Raw genomic sequence first — 22,624 nt, 5'->3', positions numbered from 1 at the left:
GCCCCTTGCTACAACACCCTCCCCAGGCAGCTCTCTGGCATCATGCCTCAGAAGGCATCCCCAGACCAGGCTGCATCTCCTGGGGCAGAGAGATGCAGAAGCTGCCGGCTGAGCCAAAATCACCTGCTCCTGCCTCTCCAGTTCCCATCGACCCCCTTGTTTCTCCTGTGTCTGTGGACAGTCACTGTGCTGGTATTTAGGACAGAGGAGCTGCCCAGGGTGGAGATGGCAGCACCCAGAGAGAAGCAGAGCTGTAACAACAACCCTCTTACATGTATGACCAGAGTTAAGGGCTCGCCAGGATGGTGCTTGATCCACTTCTCCTTCTTGGCTGTGGAGAACTGGGGGTCAGCGTAGTACCCCAGGCTGAATTTGCTGATGTGCAGGGCCTCCTCGGGGTACATCTCCTCATCCAGAGCCGAGCGGTCATCTGTGTAGAGGCGCCCATTGAGATAGAAATCGACGGGGGCCGGCTTGCTCCCCACAGTAATGTTGGAGGCAGCTGGAGAGGGGCAGGTGATGGCGGTGTCAGTGTGAACCTTACAGCGCTGAAAGCAAGAGAGTGTGAGCATGTCAGAACCCAGCACCACAAGTGCTCCCAGCCCATCCTGAGACATGGGCCAAGACCTCAGCTTCACACCCTGGCCACCCTCTGGCAGCAGGCACGCAGCCCTGCTCCGTCACTGGGCCACACCCAGCTAAGACACCCACCGTGTGCTCTCTGCCGATGCCACGGACAGCCATGGACACATTCTGGACCAGCCCAAAACCTCTTCCTTCCAGGGTGATGATCCTGCCCCCGCTTTGAGGAGAAGGGAAGAAAGAGAGGGTGACTGCAGAGGACAGTGCAGCCGTGGGATGTGGTGGCTGCATCTTCCTCCTGTCATTTTCTCAGAGATGTTTCCAAGCTGCCTGAGCAGAAAATGTGACCCAACAGCCAAAGTCTTCTTCCTACTTACAGCAGAGATCCACACAGCTACCACAATATCAAGGAAGAAAGGAAGGCAGGAGGAGTAGATGCTGTGGTGGAAAGGGGGGAGCCTCTTGCAGCATCAGTGAGCTGTCCCCCTTACTCCCACTGCCCAGAAGAGCAGCCTCTGCATGCCAGGGTATGCAGCAGACATCCTGGCCACTGGCCATGTAAGTGGCCTGCAAAGCTATGGCCAGGAGACATCCCCTGCCCCCGCCCATACCCCTGTCCCTGTCTCTGCCCCTGCCCTGCAGCAACCCACAGAGAACCATGAGACTTGGAGAGGGAAAAGTTCCTCATCCTGCATCTTCCAGGAACTTCTGATTTAGATCAAAATGTGAAAGTTGCTATGTTTTGAATCTGCTTGGGGGGAATGCAACACATGGGCCTCTCACTGTGCAGTCAACTAGCAAGAATAACGAGCAGCCCCGATGTGCACAAGGCAGAGCAATGGCTGGAGAACCATCACCACTCTACTGCACCCTAGATCTACCTTCCCCTTCCCCCGTATCACATTTGACTTGTTTGGAGTATTTGCCAGGGAACAAGCAAGACTCACAAATCCTATTATCTGAAGAGCACTCCAAGCACAGTGACTTTGGGCACGAGGCCCCAGGGTTCTCTGAAGCCTGGGGATATCACCAGGAAGTTATGACCCAAGTTTCTAACTAGGAGCCTGTCACATCTGCAGACTAGTGTACAACTTTTGTATTGGTTTAGATTTGGTTATAGGGATTATTTTATCCATATGGTAAGAGAAATCAGATCCAGCTAAACTTTTACACTAGTTATTGACGCCTCATGGTCAACAGCCCAGCAATGTGCTGAAGCAGTCAGACTGCACGAGCCACACCGGAGGCTGGAGAGAGCCTGCAGTTATGGACCCTGTTCTCTGAAATTTGGGAACTGCTGTAAGTACCAAGGAAGCAGACTAAGGTGACTGAGAAATACCCCAGTGGTGTCCTTTGTGACTATGGGCAGGACATTCTTCCTTTGTCTCTTTTTAGACACTGCTCTTGCCACTCAGCAGTTGGAAGACTGCGAGGGGCTGTGCCTGGCTGAGTCATGGCTCTGCCTTTCCCCTGACATTCCCACAGCCTGCAGCCTTGGCATTGTGCTTGGGAACAGAGAGGCAGCTTTGTTCCAAGGAGATCAAGTCCACCAGAGCCTGCTCATGCTCGCCCCTGGGCGCACTGCTTTCAGCGATGTCCTGCCGGCACAGCTGCTGGCCTCCCAGATTTCCTAGTCAGCCCCGGGTTTTTCAGGTGCCACAGGTGAGGAGGGTGGTATTTCACCACGGTATCCAAAGGAACAGAAGCCTGAGAACTCCACAGAGATGTGAAACTAAAAGCAACACACTTTAAAAATTAAATACTGTGACCTCAGGGAAGGTTGAAATCCAAAATTACAAAACTCATCTTATCCTCCAGCAGTTTTACTGCCAAGAAAAATCCTCATAGAGCCCCCACCTGGGACTCCCCAAAGTACTCACCAGGTGTGCACAGTATAGTTACCAAGGCTGACATTTTTCCACTCCTAAATGCATCAAAACAAGCTATGGACAGTCCTGGTGTGCGAGACCTCTTCTACTCCCATGCTGGGGTTACCCTGGAGCACCCCAAGAGCAAGCTGAAGCGCCCTCTATACCCATCCAGCCCAGGGCTGAGAAGCCCCCTTCTCCTGGTAGGACCCTCTCCCCACCCTCTCTCTGCTGGAACTGACCCTCTCTTTCACAGGCTGTCTCAGCTAGGGCAGGATCTCACCTGATCTGGCTCTTTTTGGGGTTGATGTCTGATATAACCGGGTTCTTCTCATACTTGAAAGTGATGTTGTGGCTGGCACAGGACTTGTTCTCGAACTGCACGCAGACTGGCACAGCCGCAGTGAGCTCCGCAGCGGGCATGGTGCAGGTGATGATGCTGTCGGTGCGGCTGCGGGAGGACAGGAAGGGTGAGCTGCAGGGAGCCGTGGCTGAGCCAGAGGCTGGAGTCTGGCCTGAGCACCCCCTGACAGGCAGGTGGCAGCCACAGATGACAAGGAGCTTCCAGTCCCGTGCCAGCTACCTGTTACTCCAGGCCTGCTAACAAGCAGTTCTCAGCACACGCCATCCCATCTGCTGGGCCGATTCCCCAGACAGACAGAGGAGAAGGGCAGGCAGGGCGATGCTATTCCAGCATGCACTGGTGCCCCCCACCAAAATCCTCACTCTGCCTGACTTCTTGGGGGACAGTATCAACCTTCCTAATGCTCTGGCTCTCATCACTACTCCAGTACCAGCCCCCAGCCCTGCTCCCACCTGAGGTCAGTGCACTGCTTGGAGGAGTTGATGAGGACACGGAGCTCTGAGCCGACGTCCAGCTTGGTGCCTCTGATGGTCACTCTTGTTCCTCCTGCCTTCGGGCCATTTGGAGGAGCCACGGACTGCACCACAGGAAGCTAAAAACAAAGGGGAAATATGTTTTCTAGCCTAGTAAATCTGCAGCTGGATATTCCACACTGTACGTGGGAATTGATTCAGACCGTGTGAGTGTCCAGCACTGTGAAGCTCGAACAGCAGCACAGCAAAAGCTTTTGCTGGCAGGGTTTCAGAACAAGAGAAGTGGTACAAACACTAAGGAGTGAGATCATATAAAACCTCTGTGACTCTCTGGGGTCCCTAAATACCAGCTGTAAATGAAACATGGGGCCAAATGGGAGCCCAGGATCCCACCATTCCCCTCACATTTCCATCAGGGGGTCCAGAGCCAGCAACAGCTCAAGGTCCGTCAATAAAAGGAAATTTCTCACTCATTCCCTCCCTCACCATCTCAGCACTTCCAGATCCATGTCCTCCTAAATGCAAGGATAATGTTAAAGCCCCACCTTGAGCTTGGTGAAAATGGCCACCTGGGTTTAGATAATTGAATATCAAACCCCTGGCGAGGAAGCTTCAAATCTGCATCTCTTGAGGCAATGGGAACTGAGGGGGAAGTTGCTTTGCCTCTTGCCATTTGCAGCAGAAATTAGCATGTGTGTTATCTGTGTTTGCAGCCCCTGGAAATCTTCCTAAGATTCATGAGCTGGAGGCTTTGATAACTCACACGGCACTGAGCCCTCTTGTCTGCTCACAGACACCCCAGGAGTGGCTGCTGGCAATGTCCCTGCTCCATTTGAGCAGGACAGCCAGGGCAGAGCAAATTATGACCTCAAGACCCTTCCACAGGGCACTGGTGACTCTCTCTCAGACAGCACATGCCCTGAGGCAGGAGACCCACAGGGGCTGGCCCCACTCAGCTCCAGCCCACCCCTTGCTCATGCAGAGCAGACCCACGCAGGCAGGCAGTGCAGGCTGAGCCTGCTGCTAATGCCTTGCCTGGCAGTCCCTGCCACACAAACCCATGTATTAACATCTACCCTTGCCCTTGTCCTACACTCAGATGGCTTCACTCCTCTACAGCCACTTCCTCTGTTGGTTCTGGCTGTCACCCATTTCCACCAGATCTGTTTTGCTAATTTGTATTTCCCTGGGTGTCTGCAGGCAGCTGTCTCCTGCCCTTGGCCCCTAACCCACATATTCATAAGTGCAGCTACAGCATCAGCAGAGAGGATTATTCTTGTTCCCCAAAGCCCTTCCCCTTAGCTGGAGCCAGCGGCTGCTGCCCTTGGTGCACTGCCAGCACCAATCACCTCCATCGCAGCTTTGGCAAATCCAGCTCATCCATAGCCTGCTATGATGTCCTGAAGAAGCCTCTCCTTCCTCCTCAGCACAATTACAGCTGAATTCTGTCTCTTCTAGAGAGACATGTATAACGGGGACTTTGAAAGATATAGCACACAAACAATATTTGGTATTTCATGAAGGACCTTCTTTGGAAGGGCAGTTCTGAAAGTCTTTTAAACTTTTCCAGGCAAACTGTATCAGTGCCCAAGCTCAGGCCTCACCAAGACCAGCCTTCCATGGTGTAGGCTACTCCATTTGCATGCCATCAGACGTGAGAGGAGAACCAAGAAAACAAGAGTGTTGCTTGGTCTGCAAATGGCGTGAAAGCCACTTTCAGTGTGACACACCTCCATCATGTAGTGTCCCTCTCCAACACACGTGCACAAGGCAGGGCACTCCCTCATATCTGCTCCAAACTTTGCTAAGACAAACAAGACAGACAAATAGACAGAGACAGCAGCTTTCTGCTGTGCCACCCAAGCAGGAACAGCTCCTCTCCCACTCCGGGAAGGGCCCTGCTCCCTAAGCTTGCCCAGGAGCTGCCGGCACAAGGCTGCCATGGACCCAGGCTGAGGTCAGGGACTGGCTTTGTTCAGCATTGGTGCTTCCACAGATGTTTCCTGAGAGGCTTTTCCTCACAAGCTAAGAGCTGGTGAAGGAGCCACCCAGCCCATTTCCACTCTCCGGGCCCCTCTCCCCTCTGCCAGCCAGACAGCAACCAGCAGTGGGGGATGTGCCACCTCAGCACACACATCCTGAGATCCCCAAACCAAGGGACTCTCACTGGGTCATATGCCACCAGTGGCACCTTAATCCACTCCCAACTGCTGGATCTCAGGGGCTGTTGGGATGTGAACCTGGACACCTGGAAACTATGGAAATAGGATCCAGGAACTCCTGCTGAGACTGGCCTGGCAGTGCCATCACCTCACCAGTCTCTCCCCATGCAGTCAGGCCTGGCTCTGCTGGGGGCTGGGACATGCCACGCCTGTGCTGGTTGCATGCTGTGTACCCCTCCCTGAACTAAACACCCAACCTGTCATTGGCTACAGGGTGGGGGAATGGCACTCCATGATCTGCCCCAAATCCCTCACAATAGCCACCAGGAATCAAAGTATTTCCTGGGGCTACAGGTCTCCTCCCACAACAGCAGCTTGCAGCATGGGCTGTCCTGCCCCAGATGAAGCTGCAGTGGAGGCACAAAGGCTCCAAGCATTCCACGTGCCCTCAGCACCCACCCAGCGTGGCTGTCCATGAATACCGTCCAACCAAGAACAAGGTTTATGTAGGGAAGAGAAGAAATGCATGGATTTCTCTCAGGTTTATAGAGATGAAAGCTATCTTTGTGAGACAGCACAGCACAAAGCTGTAAAGAGCTTTTCATTTGTACAATGACACGGGGTTAGCTTCAGTCTAATCCCTACACATTATTTCATGCAAAAATTAACACGATCTTGGCAGCAAAAATATCAGTTCTAAATAATGTGAGTTCATGGAATGTAACTTAGCACAACGGGACTTCACAAGTCTCAAAAAATCTCACAGGTTGTAACAGCACCTCAGCAAAAAGGTGCAAGAAAACTAAGGCTCCTTTTTACAGCAGGAGAATTGTCAATAAAGCCAGGACAAGACACACCGCCACAGGAACTGAGTCTGGGAGTGCAGCTGTGCCACCAACATCCTGCTGCAGTCCTGCCACACCCCACACAGGTAACCACAGCTGAGGCGACACCTCAGCGGACCCCCACATGTAGGGGTAGCTGTAGATCCTGTTTCTCAGCCGGCTGCAGAAGGCGTGGGGAGCTGCAGACTCATTTTAAGGGGCACAGGAATCACCAAAGAAACACTCAGGAGACAGCCACTCACCACGTAGGAGTATCGTTCCCTGGACCTCCCTTCCCGGCTCACGTTAACCGTTACCACATCCGAAAACGCCTCGTGAGCCTCCCCGGTCTGGCACACGACTCTGCGGATGGATGAGGCAGGTGGCAGCAGTGCCAGCGGCGAAGGGCAGCAGCCGCTGCCCTGTGCCTGGCTGCAGGGACAGGGAGGGACAGGCACGGGCAGGGGACATGCAGGGGTCATGGTCCCTTCTCCCCAGCTCCCCCAACTCACGTCTCAGAGACGACGTATCTATCTGGCAGTGGGGTGCAGGGCACGCTGCCCACCCTGATGGCGCCAAGTATGTCGCTGAAGCGGCGGCCCAGGTTCCTCCCGCGGATGGTAAGTAGTGTGCCCCCCTCCAGAGGTCCATGCAGTGGCTCGATCTGCAGCACCAAAGGGCAGGTCATAAAGTCAGAGCATCACAGGACCCCAGAATGGTTTGGGTTGGAAGAGACCTCAAAGATCATCTAGTCCCAATGCTCATGCCATTGGCAGGGACACCTCCCACTAGACCAGGTCAGGGGAGAACCAGGAACTTCAGGCCTTCATCCCATAGCCAATCCCAGTGCCCAAGCACCACTTGAGCCCTGTGAAGCAGACAGAATCACTCCTCACACTCCTGCTTGCCCAGTGCACCCAACACCACACTCTCCTTTCTCTGGCTTGGCAGAGGAGAAACTATCACACTTCTATGCTGTGTTGGGCAGTGGGGTTTGGTCACGGATCATTCCAGCTGCAAACACATCTGGGAAGAAACATGCTTTCTTCCACATCCCAGCTTTGAATCCATCTCCTACACCACTGGTTTCACCTGACAGTTGCTGCCCCCAGTGCTGTGAGGGGACAGGGTGTTGGCTGTGGTACCGTGACAGCACCATGAGGGGCACCCTCAGAGTGAGCGTGAACTTCAGCAGGTGAAACAAACCCCTCCAAGAAGGAATGGCTCTTTCCCCTTTGCACAGGTAATAGCACACACAGCCAGTGGAACACTCCTGGTGGCACCAGGCTTGGTGCCCTCTTTGCTGGCTGTGCTCCCCCTCTCCAGGAGGGCTCTGTGAGGGCTTGTCTGCTCGCATTAACTCCAACAGGTTTGGATTTACCAGCCATTATCTGCTAAGGAAACAATAACAGACTTGGTAACACTGCGAAAGTTGTGGTTTCCTCCCATTATTTTCTGAGGACGTGCTGATAAGACTTGATGAGTGTGGGAAAGACAGGCTCAGGGGGAGCACCCTTCTCCCAGGGTGACAAGAGGGAAGCAGCAGGTGATGGGCATCCTGCAGCTCCTCCATGCAATGTCACAGCGCCCATATCACTACTTGCCTCCCTAAGAGCAGAAATCCCACACACTTGTCAACATTAGCTGTTTCACCTCTCCAGCTTCTCCTTTCCTAGGGATGCCATTTTAAGATCTGGTCTATGTATTTTCTTTACCACTTGTTAGGATCCAATTTGCTGGCTCCTACCATACCTCTAAGCAGAACGCAAGATCCAAAGGCCTCCAATAAACTTAACTACAATTTAAATAAAACTCATTTCAAAATGCATGATGCTCAAAGGTCCCTCTGCCACTCCTAATCTCAGCAAAACTGCAGAGCTCACGTGCCTGGAGACAGGGCTCACGATTACATTTCAGCCATGCTCTATTAAATGCTATTCCTGATAAGGATACTTCGACCAACCCTACATATCTTTCTTGCTTTAACCAACCCCAGGAACTCTGGGACATCGTGCTGCTGTTGTTTTTCCCACTAACATGATGAAGACTGGATCCTGTCACTAGCAAGATGTCCTTGGCACCAGGTGACTCAACAGCATAGAAAGTCTGAATAATTCAGTGCTGGTCTTGACCCATCCTGTGCCAGGGACAATGTGCAGATCCTTCTCTGCCCCAGGCAGGACAGTGCGGCCAGTTCCAGCCCTTGGCACCACCCACCATGCCACACCACACCGTGAGCACCCTCCATGTTGCTTTTGGGTCTTACCTTCCGGATCTCAGGAGGTGGGCAGACTTCAGAGACCTGTGGAGGCTCGGTGTGCAGCCTGCAGCTGGAGCTGCTCTCACTCCAGAGGCAGCGGTGCCCCAGGTCCTCCCTCCCCAGGCACTGGGAGCAGTCGGCACTGCCGGTCGCACAGTTGTACACCTCCACTGAACCACCAGAGAAAACAGACAACATGAGCTCCAGGCCTGAGGCTCTCCCAGCTTTGCTTAGCCTAAACCCCTCCCACTCCCACCACCTGCCGGCTACATTAATCCCAGTAAAATCTGAAATCCAGCGGATGAGCAGAGCAGTCTGCACATAGAGTGCACTTGGCTACCGTCCTGCAGATTTCCCAGAAGGCTTGGGTGCTTGTTCTCACTGCTATATAGTTTAGCACTTTCTTTTCCTTTTTCTCCCCCTTGAGAAACAAGCAACACCCGAACTTGGAACCTTTTGTCAATTTATGCTACATGTTTCCAACTCTCAGCATCCACATGGGAAGCTGCTTGGTGAAGTTGGCTCCATCCTGCCAGCAAAGCAATCACATTGCTTCCACACTGACAAAAATGGGGTGGTTTGTGCTTTGTACAGTGTTTACAGTTCCTTTCCCTCCCCCTGTGATGACAGACCCCTTTCATTGCCTTCTCCCTTCAGATCTGCTCAGCTTCCACATGTTTTTCTTATACTGCCTTCACATCTCCATTAGCTGGTGCCCTGGCTTACATTTCCTCTCCAGCCTCAAGACTTCTGCCACTGGAGTGTGGATATCCACAGAGGTAACGGTCAGAACTGCTCAGGAAACATGGCTTTCACACCCTTTTCCCCAAAGGAGACTTTGCAAGAGTACATAAAACACAGAAACAGTCACATTTGGCACTTCTGCTCACAGGAGCATCTTAAGGCACTTCATGAGCAACTAATGAGTCCCTCAGCCTCAACGCTCTGCTGTGCTAATGAAATATCATCAGCACCAACACTCTGCCTGTGCCACACTAACAAAACATCACCAGTACTGAGGGTCTCTCCTATTCTCCACAAAAAAAAAGCTTATTCCACATCATCTGCAGTCCTCCCAGGGGGTTACACTGGGTGGTTTTCCAACCAACACCAGAGCTTGTAGTCCTTCAATGGACTATCAAAACAGAGTGTACAATAAAAGCTAATAAATATTGAAATAATAAACACTTACATCAATGATTTCATTAAAGACATTACAAAAGATGCCCGTGTTTGTCTGGCAGATCTCTGTCTCTGATGCAAGGCAGTCTCTCTAATGTGACTCACACCAGCCTGAGCAAGGCGAGGAGGAGCCAGAGCAGCCTTACAGTCCCGTGGGAACTCCAAATACTCTGGCCAATTCCGATGGATGCAAACATGGCCTGTGTAAACGAATTCCTTCTCCATGCAGGAGGAGGGGAATTCCACCATGCTTTTTCTGCTGTGGTTCCTGCTCCCAGCACCACCCACACAGAACTGAGTCTTCTACACAACCAAAGCCCAATGTCCCACCCCCCTCCTCAGGGTTACCACTGTATCACAAAATTACACCCTCTTCTTTCTGCAGAGAAACAAGATCTCATGCCAGCCTGTGGTGGTATTTCCAGGTATTTTCACTTTGCAAGATAATCCTCATTCATTCACAGGGATTTATCACGGGGAAACCTTTCTATCCTGGTCACTGGTTGTCAGTGCTCGTGTCTTTGTCCCTGTCACAGCCATCCATCAAAGGAAAGCTCCCTTTGGGTTCTCCTCCTCTGCACCTCAGATAAATCAGCCCCTTCTGCCACAGCTGCTGACACTGTCGAGAGGCAAAGGAGCTCAGGAATGCTGCCCCCAGCCAGAGCCTGTGGCGAGGGGCACCGCCAAACCTCCAGCTACACAGAGTGTGGTGGTAGCTGCTGTGCAAACCCGGCTCCACGGCCGATGCACTGGGCTCCTCCTGCCTGGGTACCTTGTCTGAGTCTGACTCATTTTGAGTCTGACTGCCTGCCTTCCTCAGTTTGCTGATGTAGCAAGGGCTTTTTTGGGAATCCAGCCATTCTTCCCAGAGACAGAGAACAGGCCAGGGGTGAAATGTGTTTACACATTTTATTCCTTCTCAGCAGAGGAAGCAAAAAGAAGGACTCAATTTTCACAGCACATGGAACCTTGATGCCATGCTCCTGTGCGAGCTGAGGGAAGAGCCCTGCCCCATTCCTTCTCTCCCCCAGAGGAATTTCTCTCCAGCCCACATCCCTGCTGTGACTGAGAGCACTGGTGTCACCTACGCCATGCACTGCTGGCAGTGAGACCTGAGCTGCCTGCACTTCTGGGCGGGGCTTGACTTCACCTGGCTGTAACAGGGATGTCGTGGGTGCCAGTCTGGGCTCTGGGCTCACGTTCATGGGGGGTGACTCTGGGTAAATATGCTTTTTGAGTGTGCCTGAGAGAAGGAACTGCGCTGTGCCCAGTGGAACCATGGTCTCTCTCCTGCAGCCATAAACTCTGCCCAGGTTTGAGAGCCATTCAAGCCAACCAGATGAGAGCAGCATAAAAATATTTTCAACTCAGACCTGTCATCATCTCTGGACTGTCGATAAATCTGTCTGGTCTGTCCTTCAGCTGGAGGTTCACTGGGAAGTGATGGCTTTTTTCTGATGTGTGGAGCTGCACACAAAAAACAAACAAAAACTTACAAAATTTAGTACAATAGGAAGTTCTGCACACACACTACATGGATTAACCTTCCTCATGAGGCTTCTTTGACCACTGCTCCTCCAGACACGAGGGTCTTATCTTTAGCAGAAGAAGGGGGACGGCTGTTTTGTTTTAATCATTTTGCTGAAGTCCCACTAAAGGGCACCAGGACACAGGGCACATAATGGTGAGCACAGAGCCCTGGATTGCTGCTATTTTTAGCAGAAACAGACAGGAAAATGAACACCCTGGCCTGTCTGCACATTCTCAGTGCGGGGCTGTGATACAGGTGACGTGACAGGAAAGTGCTCTTCTCCAGCTTACACTTGCAATATTGCTACTGGTGAAAGCCCGAATGTTTGCTGCATTTTGCAGGTGCAGTTTGCCCTCTGACAACCACACACTACTTTCCAGTGAGTATCATAGCATTTTCTTAGGCCAATTCCTTGTTCAAAATAAAAACTACAGAAACAGCAACCCTGAAAGGTGGCCAAATAATTTTGCCTGAACTGAACTCTTTCCATTTAGAAAGGTAAACAAGCAGCTCTTTCCCAAGCCCCAGGGGAGCAGGGGCCAAAGCCACTGCAGATTCCCACGGACCTGGGAGCACAGCACCGGTGACATGTCTGCGCCCTGCCAGCATCAGCACATGCAGAGAGCCTCTTGCCAGAGGGGTGAATGCAGGAGTGAGGGATGGAGGGAAGAGAGCAAGTGGTGTCCCACTGCCAGGCGGGAGGTTGGGGGTGAGACCCTGCCTGCCCTTGGACCTGAACCTCAGCCTGGGGGAAGCAGGGCTGGCAGCCTCACCCCTCGACTCACCAGCACACGTACACACTCCACGGCAGAGGAGTTCACCCACCGGGCTTCAAATGTCCTGTCTGTCCCAAAATGGCACTCCAGAGCTGTCTCCTAGGAGAGGGAAGACAAGGGCAGAATGGCTGCAAAAACTGTTTGGTGCAGTTCTCTGTCTGTCAGTTGATCGGCAGGGCCTGTGTCCCAGCTTGATTTTGCCACTGGCACCTGTGCTCTGTCCAAGTCAAACAGGAGATGATACCCAACACTAAAGGTGCAGACCAGGAGCTGTGCCTGGCCCACAGGACACACAGACCAGGAGCTGTGCCTGGCTGAGCTCTTGTAACCCCAACAGCGGGGTACGATAGCTCCTGTGGGCCAGGGTGTGTGGAACTCATGCTGCAGTGCAGACTGAGAGCCAACATTGTCCCAGGCCACCTTGTCCAAACCAGCCCGTGACTTGGGCTCAAAGTAACCTTCCTCCTCCTCTTCCCAATGACTACACAGAGCAAATCTCTAATTCAAATGAGGACCCAGCTGACAACATGTTCAAAGACAGACTTCCATCCTGTTTTCCTGGTAACACAAGGATGATATCCTGCACCAAATTATTGCTGTGCCCACATTCTGCAGGAAAAAATCCTATCTCCAAGCAGTTGATGCTCCACCACTACTGAGGTCTAACTATCCTTTGAATACTGGCAGATCTGATAAAAGACATGGAAGGAAGCACCAGACTCCTGGCAGACAGCTGCTGGCTCAGCAAACACACAGGGAGAATCTTGCCCAGTGTGTTACTGGAGCACAAGGCAGCTCTGGCTCTGCAGGCTCCCCATACCCCTGGCCTCACGTCCCTGCCTGTGCAGTGCCCCTACTGCAGCAAAGGGGTCAGGGCACATGTTTCTGAGGCTTCCCACTTCAGCAGCACTCGTGAGTTCCTCCAGAGAGGGAAAGAGACGAAATCCTATCCAGCAGCCTGGGACAGAGAGCAGAAGGTGGTGGAAGGGAGCCAGACTGCCAGAGCCTGTCCAGCTGCCCCAGAGCAGCAGTGCTGCTGCCCCTTTCCTGCTGACTCCATTTCCTGTGGGTTCCACGCACTATTGCTTCCTCCTCAGCCACCTCCAGCATCCAGAAAGGAAGAAGGATTTCTCACCCTGTTTTTCTGATTGCAGAGGGCACAGCCTCCTTCCTGGAGGCTGGAGCTGTGCAGGAAAAGGCCACCCCATCCAGGCACGAGGGTCTGCTCTGCTGCTGTGCTGAGGGCAAGAAGGTGTGGTGGGAGTGGTGCCTCCACAGTCCCTGGCAGCACCCCCCAGCACCCCAGAACAGCTCCACCAGCACTTCCAAAACTCTCCTCTCCTGAAGAAGAAGGAGCCACTTGGCTGCCCAGCATGCTGGAATCATCAGGAGGGACAAGGCAAACCTGGCCCCATGAGCCCTGTTGATCTGAGCCAAAATTACTCAGGGCAGCTTTCTACAAACACCAGAGCTTACTCAAGCACTATCCCAGTGCTCAGCCTCTTTGCCCCAAATTCCTCTGGTTCTTTCTGGCATGCAGCACATCTCTGAAGGCACCACTTGATGTCCACTCCTGCTTTTCGCTTTTAGAGCTTGTGTGTCAGAAAATTTCACAAAAAAGGCTTTTTCACACCAAACAAGCTCCGCAGTGATGACCTGAAGTTAAACAATGCTTCCATGCTATACTCAAACACTGTGGCTCCGACAGTGCAGGGCTCCCTGCCTGCCACTCGGAGCTGTGTCCTTCGTTCCTCAGCGTGGGCACTGGGGCCAGGCCAGCATGCGGTGTTGGGAGAGCATGACACTGGCATGCTCCATGGTGGAGCAAACACCCACAAGGGAATGGGAAGTTTTATTTTCCCCAAACACCTCTCCAAACCTTCCCAATGCCTTGAGGAACTCATTTACCTTAGAGAAAGTTGCATTGGCCAGTGAGATCATGATGTCCCGAGATACACCCGTGGGCATCGGCTCCAAAGGGGCAGGTACTATTTGAGGACAGTCAATTTTCTTCTGCTAGGTACAAAAATAAGGAAAAAAAAGAGGTTAGCTGGGTGCATGCTGAGCATCCTCAGCAACTAGGGAAGAGAAACCATCAGGGTCCTTGATAAGATTCATTTCACTGGGAAACAGGTACTGCCAGATGCACAGTGACCGTGCATCTGCACCTCAGCTGCCACTCCGGCAGTGACAGGACCAGAATGACTCTGAAAGATGGCACTGCCACCTTCAATGGCAGATTTATTAGTGTGACCCTCTCCCACCCCCTGCATTGTTCACTCTGGCCAGCAGAGAGTCTGTGTTCCAGGGTCTCCATCCTGCACAGCGGCACTGCGGAGTGCACAGGCTGCGTGTGCATGGAGAGAGGGTATGAGGAACCAGAGGGGCTTCAGTGAGGGGGCTGCAGTAGTAGGGTAGCTGCAGTGAAAGGCTTAAATGAAGCTGAAAAATGATTTTAAAAGGTCATCTGTCTCCCTACTTTTGTTCTCATTTTAAATTGATGTCTCAGACACTGGAGCTGACTCAGAATTCCAGTCTATGTGACAAACCCGTCCTGTTCTCTCATGAGATGTAAATCACACTGTGAAACTACAGCAAAAATGAAGCCAGATTCTGCATGGCCCCAGGGTACATCCAGAGTAATGCCTGTGACAGTGGAGCCATTGGGGTAAAAGACAACAAAATACTTGGTCCATTATGCAGAATCATTTGCAGCAGGCAAGATTTCCTCTTGCTTGCATTAAAGGTTATCCTGCTGTGGCTCCACTGATGCCAGTGCTGCTGCTGCTCCAAGGAGAGGCCAAGCCTGCCCTTCCAGTGCTATGATGCCTATTCAGACACATCCCTGCAGCTGGACACATCCCTGGGACCGGACAAGCAGCAAGTGGCAGGTTTCTCTCCTGCCCTCCCCAGACCTAGATAGGGGTCAGGGAACTACCTCGAAGTGCCTGTTTGACTGTGGAAAAAATGTTTCACTTCTGTCAGGACACTCATTTAACAAAGCACAGTTGGTGCTGCCTAAACAAGGAGATTAAATAACAGAGATGAACGTGATAAGGGAAGCAAAACAACAAAGCAAACGACTGGGGAGAGATTTCAGTCCCAAGCCTCTTCCAAGGGAATCCAAAGAGTTAAAAGAAAACCAGCACAGCTAAAACTGAAATTTCAAGCAAAACCTCCCATGGCCTGGTGAGTCCTTGCATGTCACCACAGCTGGCACAGCTTCCCAGAGAAATACACTTCAGAGGACTGATTAACTTGTCATCTTGCAGCCCCTTCTCCTGCTGTTCACCAGTGACAAGAAATAGAGCTTCCAGCTGACTACAGCCTTCCCATCTGGGTCAGAGGAAAGGGGCAGAATGTTTAAGATGCTGTGGATGGAGCTGTACGATGCTGCTCTCCCTGCGGAGCCATGCTCAGGTGCAGCTGCACCAGCAATGGTTTGTTTACCAAAAGCTCTGACTGCACGATGAAAGCACCGTGTTTCCAGGGCTATAGAGCACCTCTCCTGCACCTGCTCACGAGATCAGCAGGAGGCACAGAGAGAAAACAAACCTGCCCAAGCAGGTCAGCATCCAGCCCAACTGTACCTCTGGAGCAGGAGATCTGACGAGATGAAGTTAGTCCTTTACTAATTGAGGACTAAGCCAGGGCAGTCCCCGGGTGACCCCACAGCCCTGATGTCACCCAGCATCACTGCTGAGACTGACACCAAGTCCCTGGCCCGAGCAGCACAGCAGTGCCCAGCAGCACACAAAGCATGAGCACCCACTGCCCCAACAGACTGGCACGTGCCAGACCCCTGCAGAGCTCCCTAGGCCCTGGCACAGGACAGACACCCAACAGGAGCAGCCATCAGGATGGTTTTCAACTTCCCAGCACCCATCGAGACAGCCAGAGAAAACACCAGTCACTGAAACTCGTGAAGTGGACAAAGAAGAGGCTGCTTCCCCAAAACACCTGGGTATGCACAGGCAGGCACAGCTGATCCCAACACACTGCCCTGTGCTGCTGGGAGCTGCCACCTGGCAGGGACTTTTCCATCCCTGTTTCCCAGGGATTTACAGGGTCCCCGTGGAGCTGCAATGTGGTGGCTTCAGCTTCACCCCCATGCCCTGCACTCAAAGTCACCCACCTCCTCCCCCTGGAGGAGAGCAGATGCCAGAGCTGGCTCTAGGGTCAGCCTGAGAGTGAGGGTGGCACATCTGACACGGGGCCAAACTCCTCTCAATGATGAGCATGGGGAATGCTGGAGACCTGAGTTAAGAGCAGAGCACTGGTGCAAAAAGGATATTCAATTTACAGTGCAAAAGTTTGGCTTGGATCTAGAGCAGACTGATTCCTAAAAGGCCCATTTTATTTAAATTAACTTAAATTTAAATTTCAGTAGTAGGAACACTCTGAGCCTCTGGGCATTAAACCTGCAACTTGGAAAGGGGTGATTTTCTCCTCCAGATGAGCACCACCAGTGGTGCTCCAGCACATTATTAACATACAGCAACCTCTAGTCAAAGCTGAGGGAATGGTGGTGTGGCTGTTTCTTCTTGTACTCAAACTCAGGTGGCCCAAGATGTGGAGAAAGAGCAGCATTGCTCCAGGTATGAGAAGAGATGGAGAGCCAAGGGATGGAGCCCACAGGAGGCACCAGGACAGCTGAGTCATTTAGCCAGCTGCCAGCCTCCTCACACACACACCTCGGCACGGCGCAGCACGCTGCAGTTGCAGCTTACCTGCCCCCACACATCCCCCTCCTGAGCTCCAACTGAGGACGGTGCTCCAACTCCAGCAGGGCACAAGCCACGGCCAGCGAGTGCCAGCCACTGCTGGAGGAGGCTCAGAGCCTGAGCAGCAGTTTAAGGGGCCTCACCTTCATCTGCAGCATGTCGTCACACTGTGAGTGGTTGGAGACGCAGGTGTAGGCGGAGGGGCACCAGTGACACTTCCACCTGGCTGAGAGGCAGCTGGTGCACCTGAAATGGCAAAGGCATGGTGAGAAAAGCAGAGTATAGGTTGCTCAGAGGGGCCACACCTCAGCCCTGCAACCCATCTTCACACTGTTCAGCCTTTAATGGTGCCTAGAAAAACCCACGGCAGAGGCTGGATTTCCCTCTCCTCTCCCTGGGAGCTGGCAGGGGATGTGGCCAGAGCCCATCACCCCCAGGCATCCCTGCCTGGCCTCAGGCCACAGCAGACTGGGAGCCACCATCCCCTGCTTAACAAAAAATGGTTTTCCCCAAAAAAATGCTCTTTCCCCTCATCTGTCTCTCTGAGGAGCCTGATGTGTTGGACCTGACAAAGACTCTCCCTGCTGTTTACACAGACATGGGAGCACTGGCGGGTGCTGTGAAGCCATGGAGGGCCCTGTGGTCAGGTCCTGCTCTTATGCTCCTGAGAGGTGGATGAGTTTTGGTGTGTGGCACCAGAGTCCCCATCAATCTGATGGGGCTCCCACCCAGGGCTGGAATGACCAAGAGAGCATGACCCTCCCTTCCCCAACACTCCACAGATGCCCCTACAGATTGCTGGGGAGGCCACCTCTGCTGCTGAAGGGTTAATAGAACAAGCTTTATATAAAAATATTATTCATGTTTAAAAGAAACCCAACATGTCCAGATGGTTTGAGGACCTTCCTCTGGCATCCCATCTCCCACAATCCTGCCAAATCCTGCCCAGGCCCTCAGCTGCCTACTGGCAGGGGTTGTGCTCCCCCATTAACCCCACATGGGAGGATCCTCATCCAGCTTTGTGCTGGCACCCTCCCAGCTTCAAACCACCCCACTTTTGTCATCCCAGTGCCACCCACACCCTGCCACCACCCGCGGTGGCTCCGCTGCCTGTACACTGGGGTCACTTACGCTCTCTTTGGGTAAATGTTTCCAATCCTTTTGCAATCATAGATGGTGAAATTGGCCCGGATAATGTTTTTGTTGTTGACCCGGAGAGAGGTTTCAACGACCACGTGGTCTGAGAAAATCAAGCCAAAGAATATTGGGTTGCAAGAGCCCCTTGCTCACACTCACACTCAGTAGACAAGAGAGACGTCTTGGGAAAACAAGGGCTAAATCTGATTTGTTTTCTCTAGGGCTTCCTCCGAGCTGCATTTCAGAGCTTGGACCAGTCATCTTTTGTCCTCTGACCTTCAGCTCTTCCCTCCTAAATCAGCACTTTACATTACTCTCACAGAAAAGAACATTATGTCTTTCGGCACAAAATTCCAGCATGTTATGCAAGTGTTAATTAGCAGATTTAATTATTGACTTCATGTACAGTTGGTGCCAAATTATGTTTTTTAAAAATGTGGTAATTAAAACATGTTAGTTACCATGTTTTAAAATCCCGCTCACTTTCCCCATGCCAACAAACCTGCAGAGAGCGGAAATCCCTTTTTTGGCTGCTCAACACACCATGCTACCTTCCCTCCCCCCCAAAATTGCTTAATTTTTTTTCTTTGAAATTTTGCCATATAAGCACCAGGGAGAAGAAACAATGCCTCTTTCAGAATACGGACAATAAATCAGCGCACTGGATTCCAGAAATTCATTTGGACATTGCTGTAACCAACAATACAGAGCAGTTAATGATCTCCCGTTCTTTGGATAGTTCGGGAGAAAAGCAATGCAGCTTTACAAATGGGCCTAGGAAAAGTGGAATTTTCAAAAGGACTAGCTAATTCTCCCCCTACTCAAGTCAGCCATCTTCAACAGCACATTCACTCCAGGCTTGAAGGATGAAAATTTAACAAGCACTAAAGTCTGGAATGAAGCATCAAACTCCTCCGAACACACTGAGAGTGGCTGACTCCATCACTAAGAGGCCAGTTCAGATCTGGTCAGCTCAGCCAGCAGCTCAGCTGACTTCAGCCTCATCCTCATCCACGGGCGCTCATCTCCTCCAAAGGCAGCCTCGAGACAGGCATCCCCTTTGGTACCATCAGAGAACAGGGGACACTGGACATCTCTGTCTGGGTTTTGATTGCAAAATGGGGGCTAAGAGTTCCTGAGCTCCTTTAGGTACCCACTTGCTCTTCCTCCAAAACTTCTCCTGAAAGGCAGCATGTGTTTTAGAGGGAAACTAAACACAGCAATTGAAATATCAATATAAAAACTACATTATTTGCCTGGGGCTAAAACATTTTTGGCTTAGTACAAACTAAATCTAAAGCAGAAGCTTGAACCAGATAAAAATAAGTACATGAACTGGCATTTAAATTCTGACATTTAAAACAAAAATTGATAGATTTAAAATACTATCAATTCATGTAAAGATGGTGGAACTCCTACGCTTCGGAGTCATATGCCCTGTAAAACACAAGCAGCTTTGGGCTTTTCTTCCCTGTATGTGTTAACTGTGCATACAGATGAAAAAAGAAATAAAGCCTATCAAAAACTATGTCCACAAAAGCAGTCAGAAGGAACGCAGCTTGTTTGCCTCTACATACCTTGGTCATGAGGAAATGCTGGATATTTCTCGTGTGGAAGCAAACTGCAGTAAATAAATTGGTTTACATAATCTCCAGCAACTCTGGCTACCGTGTGGATGTTGTTTCCATAGTCACACGAAATATTTGTTCCATTCAGGTTTGGGATAGTTCCATTTATTTGTATTATTAGGGCCTATATGAGACAAAAAAGTCAGTTATTATCACAGAAAATTATATTTAGAAATTTTCAACATTTTAGAAGCTTTTCAGAGGTAGGCAACTCCAAAACAAGCCCACAGACAGGGTCTGTCTTGAAACAAACAATATTTTGATGAAAACCTTTAAAATATAACTAAAATATAAAAATAGCAACAATACAAAACCAGGAAATGAGTTGATTCAGCTGTCTGTAGCTGATTGTCTGTATTTGAAATTTTGTGACCCTCCCCTGTGTGTTTGGTGCAGCAGCTCCAGGTCTTTTTTGCCTATGGACTCGGCTCTAGGTGCTGTTTGCCCGCAGACTTGGCATCCAGCCGGCTCAGGCTCTGGGGTGCAGCAGGTCACCCCCAGCTCCCCGAGAGCCTTGGCCTGACACAGCAGCATGCAGCAGAGCTCAGCATCCCCACATCCAAGCCACAAGGAGCCATGCTGCTCACGGGAGGAGCACAGATAGTTACCGGCCTGAGAACAGGCAACGGCTCTAAGGATGCTGCAGGGGATTGATTGGGTATTGGCATCAAACGTACCGGGTTCTCTTTGTCAATATTGATCTCAGGCTCCAGGATGGTCATGGAGGGGCACTGCTGCACTCCTTCACTCACACTCGCCCAGAAGTTGGCCCCTGTGAAGTTGGTGCATTCATGCTGCAGAGAACACCTGAAACGAACAGAGGAACAGCTCACAGTTCATGAGTTTTAAAACAGCTGATAAAAATGTTGAATTTCTTGTAAGGGAAGATCCTGAGAAAATCCTGTGTCTGTATCTTTCTCCTTCATCCATGCAGCTAAGCCTAAATATTTGCTGCTAGGTTTAAAGTGTCTGCTTGCCATGATAAAAGCATGTACCCCCACAGCACCAGTGGAGCACCGGGACTGAGGAAGGCAGGGGAAGGCCAGTCTGAACCCAAACTCAGGAGAAGAGGATGACATTTTGTCCAACATCTTCTGTTTGCAAATGTGGAATCTAATTTTGAATATCCCTGTTTGCGTGTGATTGTCTTCTGCTGATAGATGAGATCTGCAGGGGCAAAAGATGGACTTTCATAGGGTATGGGTTCTCCCAGTCCCATGGTTTAACACCTGCAAAAGATTCTCTGCACTGGCAGCTGCCTGTGGCATGACAATGCAGCTATGGTGAAATTTTGGCTCTGAAGAACATCCCAACCCTTTGGGCCAGATGCAATTGTTTTTAACAGCATGTATTTTGTAAGGAATGGAAAAAGACTGTTGGTAGTGTGACTGTGGGGAAATACAAAAGGCGCCAGAAATTCTTGCCCAGGCTGAGGGCCAAAGGACAGGCTGAAGCGCACCAGACACGGCTGGTCCTACCTGGTCTCCATCGTGCACCACCCGCAGTAGGCATCAGCGGCGGCCAGGCACTCCGTGCATGTCGAGTACTGGCTGCAGGCAGCCACCTTCACCCGTGTCATCTGCACAACAACAGCACAGCTGCTTCCAAAGCTGTCACAGCCCCACAGGAGCACCCTCCCAACTGGGACACACCAGCACGGCCACGTGCAGCTGGAGACAAGACACCAGCACCTCGGGCTGCGATACCCCTTAGCCTGGAGCAAACTCACCCACCATGCCACAGGAACAGACTCTGGCACAGCTTGGAAGCAGGAGCTGTGCCACAGCCACTCGGCATGGGGACGAGCCCAAGAAGCTGTCTGCTGCTCACTGGGGGCCCCCAGAGCCTGTCTAAGCCAGGGGCCATGAGCCCCAAGACAGGAAGGATGCCCAAGGGCTCCGGCAACCACAGAGTTTGTAGCCGGCTGAGCTGGGCTGAGCGAGGCTGGGCTGAGCTGCTCCTTTTCAGCTGGCGCCATGGCAGGAGCCATGTGATGACCAGGTTACAGAGTGTGACACTGCACCTTTCAGAGGTGTCAGATGGAGATGGCTTCACAGCTTGTCCCTCTCTGTGAAAAGCTCTCACCCAATCCTGCAGAAAGCTCCTTTTCAGAGAGAGCCCAGCACTCTCTGGCTGTTTACACAAAGATCAGAAAGCAGCACCACTCTAGAAACCTTGATTTGTAAAAAAATCAAAGTACCTCTGGGGACTCACTTGGCAGGAGCAGTTGGAAGGGAAAGCATGTGTTGGTTTCTACTCTTTCCTCCTTTGATCTCTAAACATTTGGGAAGGAAACCTGAGTGGTTTGGAACAGTGGGGACTGAAAATGTGAGGTGCCAAGAGCCCTGAGCTCCCACCAGGGGAGCACACCCCGGGCTGTGGGCTCCTTGGCCGGAGCCCCACTTCACTCACAGGACGTCACTGTTCCCCAGCCCTGCAGGGCTCAGCAATCCCACCCCAACCCTGTCAAGCTCCTGGGGAGCTTCCCAGGATGCTAACTCCACCAAAGAAAAATTAACTCATCAGATTTATTGGAAAAGAAGCAGTCAGAGGAGGCACCACACAGGGTGTTTGATCAGCTCGAGTGGAGGGCACAGCCCAGTGAAGGGCTGAGATGAGACAGTCGGAGCCATCAGCTAAAGAGGCATCCTGGGAGGGGTCTGTGAAATGATAATGACCAATCTGCAGGGAATTAGAGCTTGGAAAATACAAATGCAACATGTAACATTTGTGGTTGCGCATCTGTTTTGGCAGATTAAAACGTAATTCAGGACAAACCACCAGTGCCTGGAGCGCTCAGCTCTCATCTTCCTCCTCTGTTAACTTGATGGAGATGAGACCGTCTGTCTGTACCTGCTGCACCTCTCCAGGTCTCTGCAGAGCCCTCCTGCCAAGGGCTGAGCAGAAACCTCCCCAGGGACAACTTCTGACAGGCAGACTTTTTGCCTGTAGCATCTCCTGAAAGCCTTCCTAAAGACCGTGTACTGTTATTTTGGGGTTTCTGTACAGGAACAACCTTGGCTTATTTCTGCATTCCCATAAGTGTAATCAGTTGCAGTATCTTTCACTCTCCTTTTTACCTGACCACCACATAGACCTGATAAGCTGGGCTG

The 22,624-nt window shown here is 51.6% G+C and overlaps 1 protein-coding gene across 2 annotated transcripts in view; it reads right to left on the bottom strand.

Annotated features, from left to right (window-relative positions):
• The window catches only part of PLXND1 (plexin D1), a 70,432-nt gene that overhangs the window by 28,142 nt on the left and 19,666 nt on the right, over positions 1-22,624 (bottom strand). The window contains exons 4-18 of one of the 2 annotated variants that reach the window (XM_042012948.1): positions 20,990-21,090; positions 20,189-20,318; positions 19,461-19,635; positions 17,878-17,986; positions 16,890-16,992; positions 13,931-14,038; positions 12,032-12,121; positions 11,089-11,182; positions 8,540-8,703; positions 6,786-6,937; positions 6,537-6,636; positions 3,267-3,406; positions 2,734-2,901; positions 712-802; positions 273-548 (exon numbers count right to left, since the gene is read on the bottom strand). In XM_042012948.1, the coding sequence (XP_041868882.1) occupies positions 273-548; positions 712-802; positions 2,734-2,901; positions 3,267-3,406; positions 6,537-6,636; positions 6,786-6,937; positions 8,540-8,703; positions 11,089-11,182; positions 12,032-12,121; positions 13,931-14,038; positions 16,890-16,992; positions 17,878-17,986; positions 19,461-19,635; positions 20,189-20,318; positions 20,990-21,090 (2,001 nt within the window). The remainder of the gene's footprint in view (positions 1-272; positions 549-711; positions 803-2,733; positions 2,902-3,266; positions 3,407-6,536; positions 6,637-6,785; positions 6,938-8,539; positions 8,704-11,088; positions 11,183-12,031; positions 12,122-13,930; positions 14,039-16,889; positions 16,993-17,877; positions 17,987-19,460; positions 19,636-20,188; positions 20,319-20,989; positions 21,091-22,624) is intronic. The other variant, XM_042012959.1, reaches the window with a different exon arrangement.

The sequence above is a fragment of the Corvus kubaryi genome, unplaced genomic scaffold, assembly GCF_017639235.1.
Source record: "Corvus kubaryi isolate FWS band 111438036 unplaced genomic scaffold, C.kubaryi_AGA036_p1.0 136, whole genome shotgun sequence".
Lineage (NCBI taxonomy): Eukaryota > Metazoa > Chordata > Aves > Passeriformes > Corvidae > Corvus > Corvus kubaryi.
The sequence above is the reverse complement of the archived record's forward strand: the minus strand, read 5'-3'. Positions and strand labels throughout refer to the sequence as shown.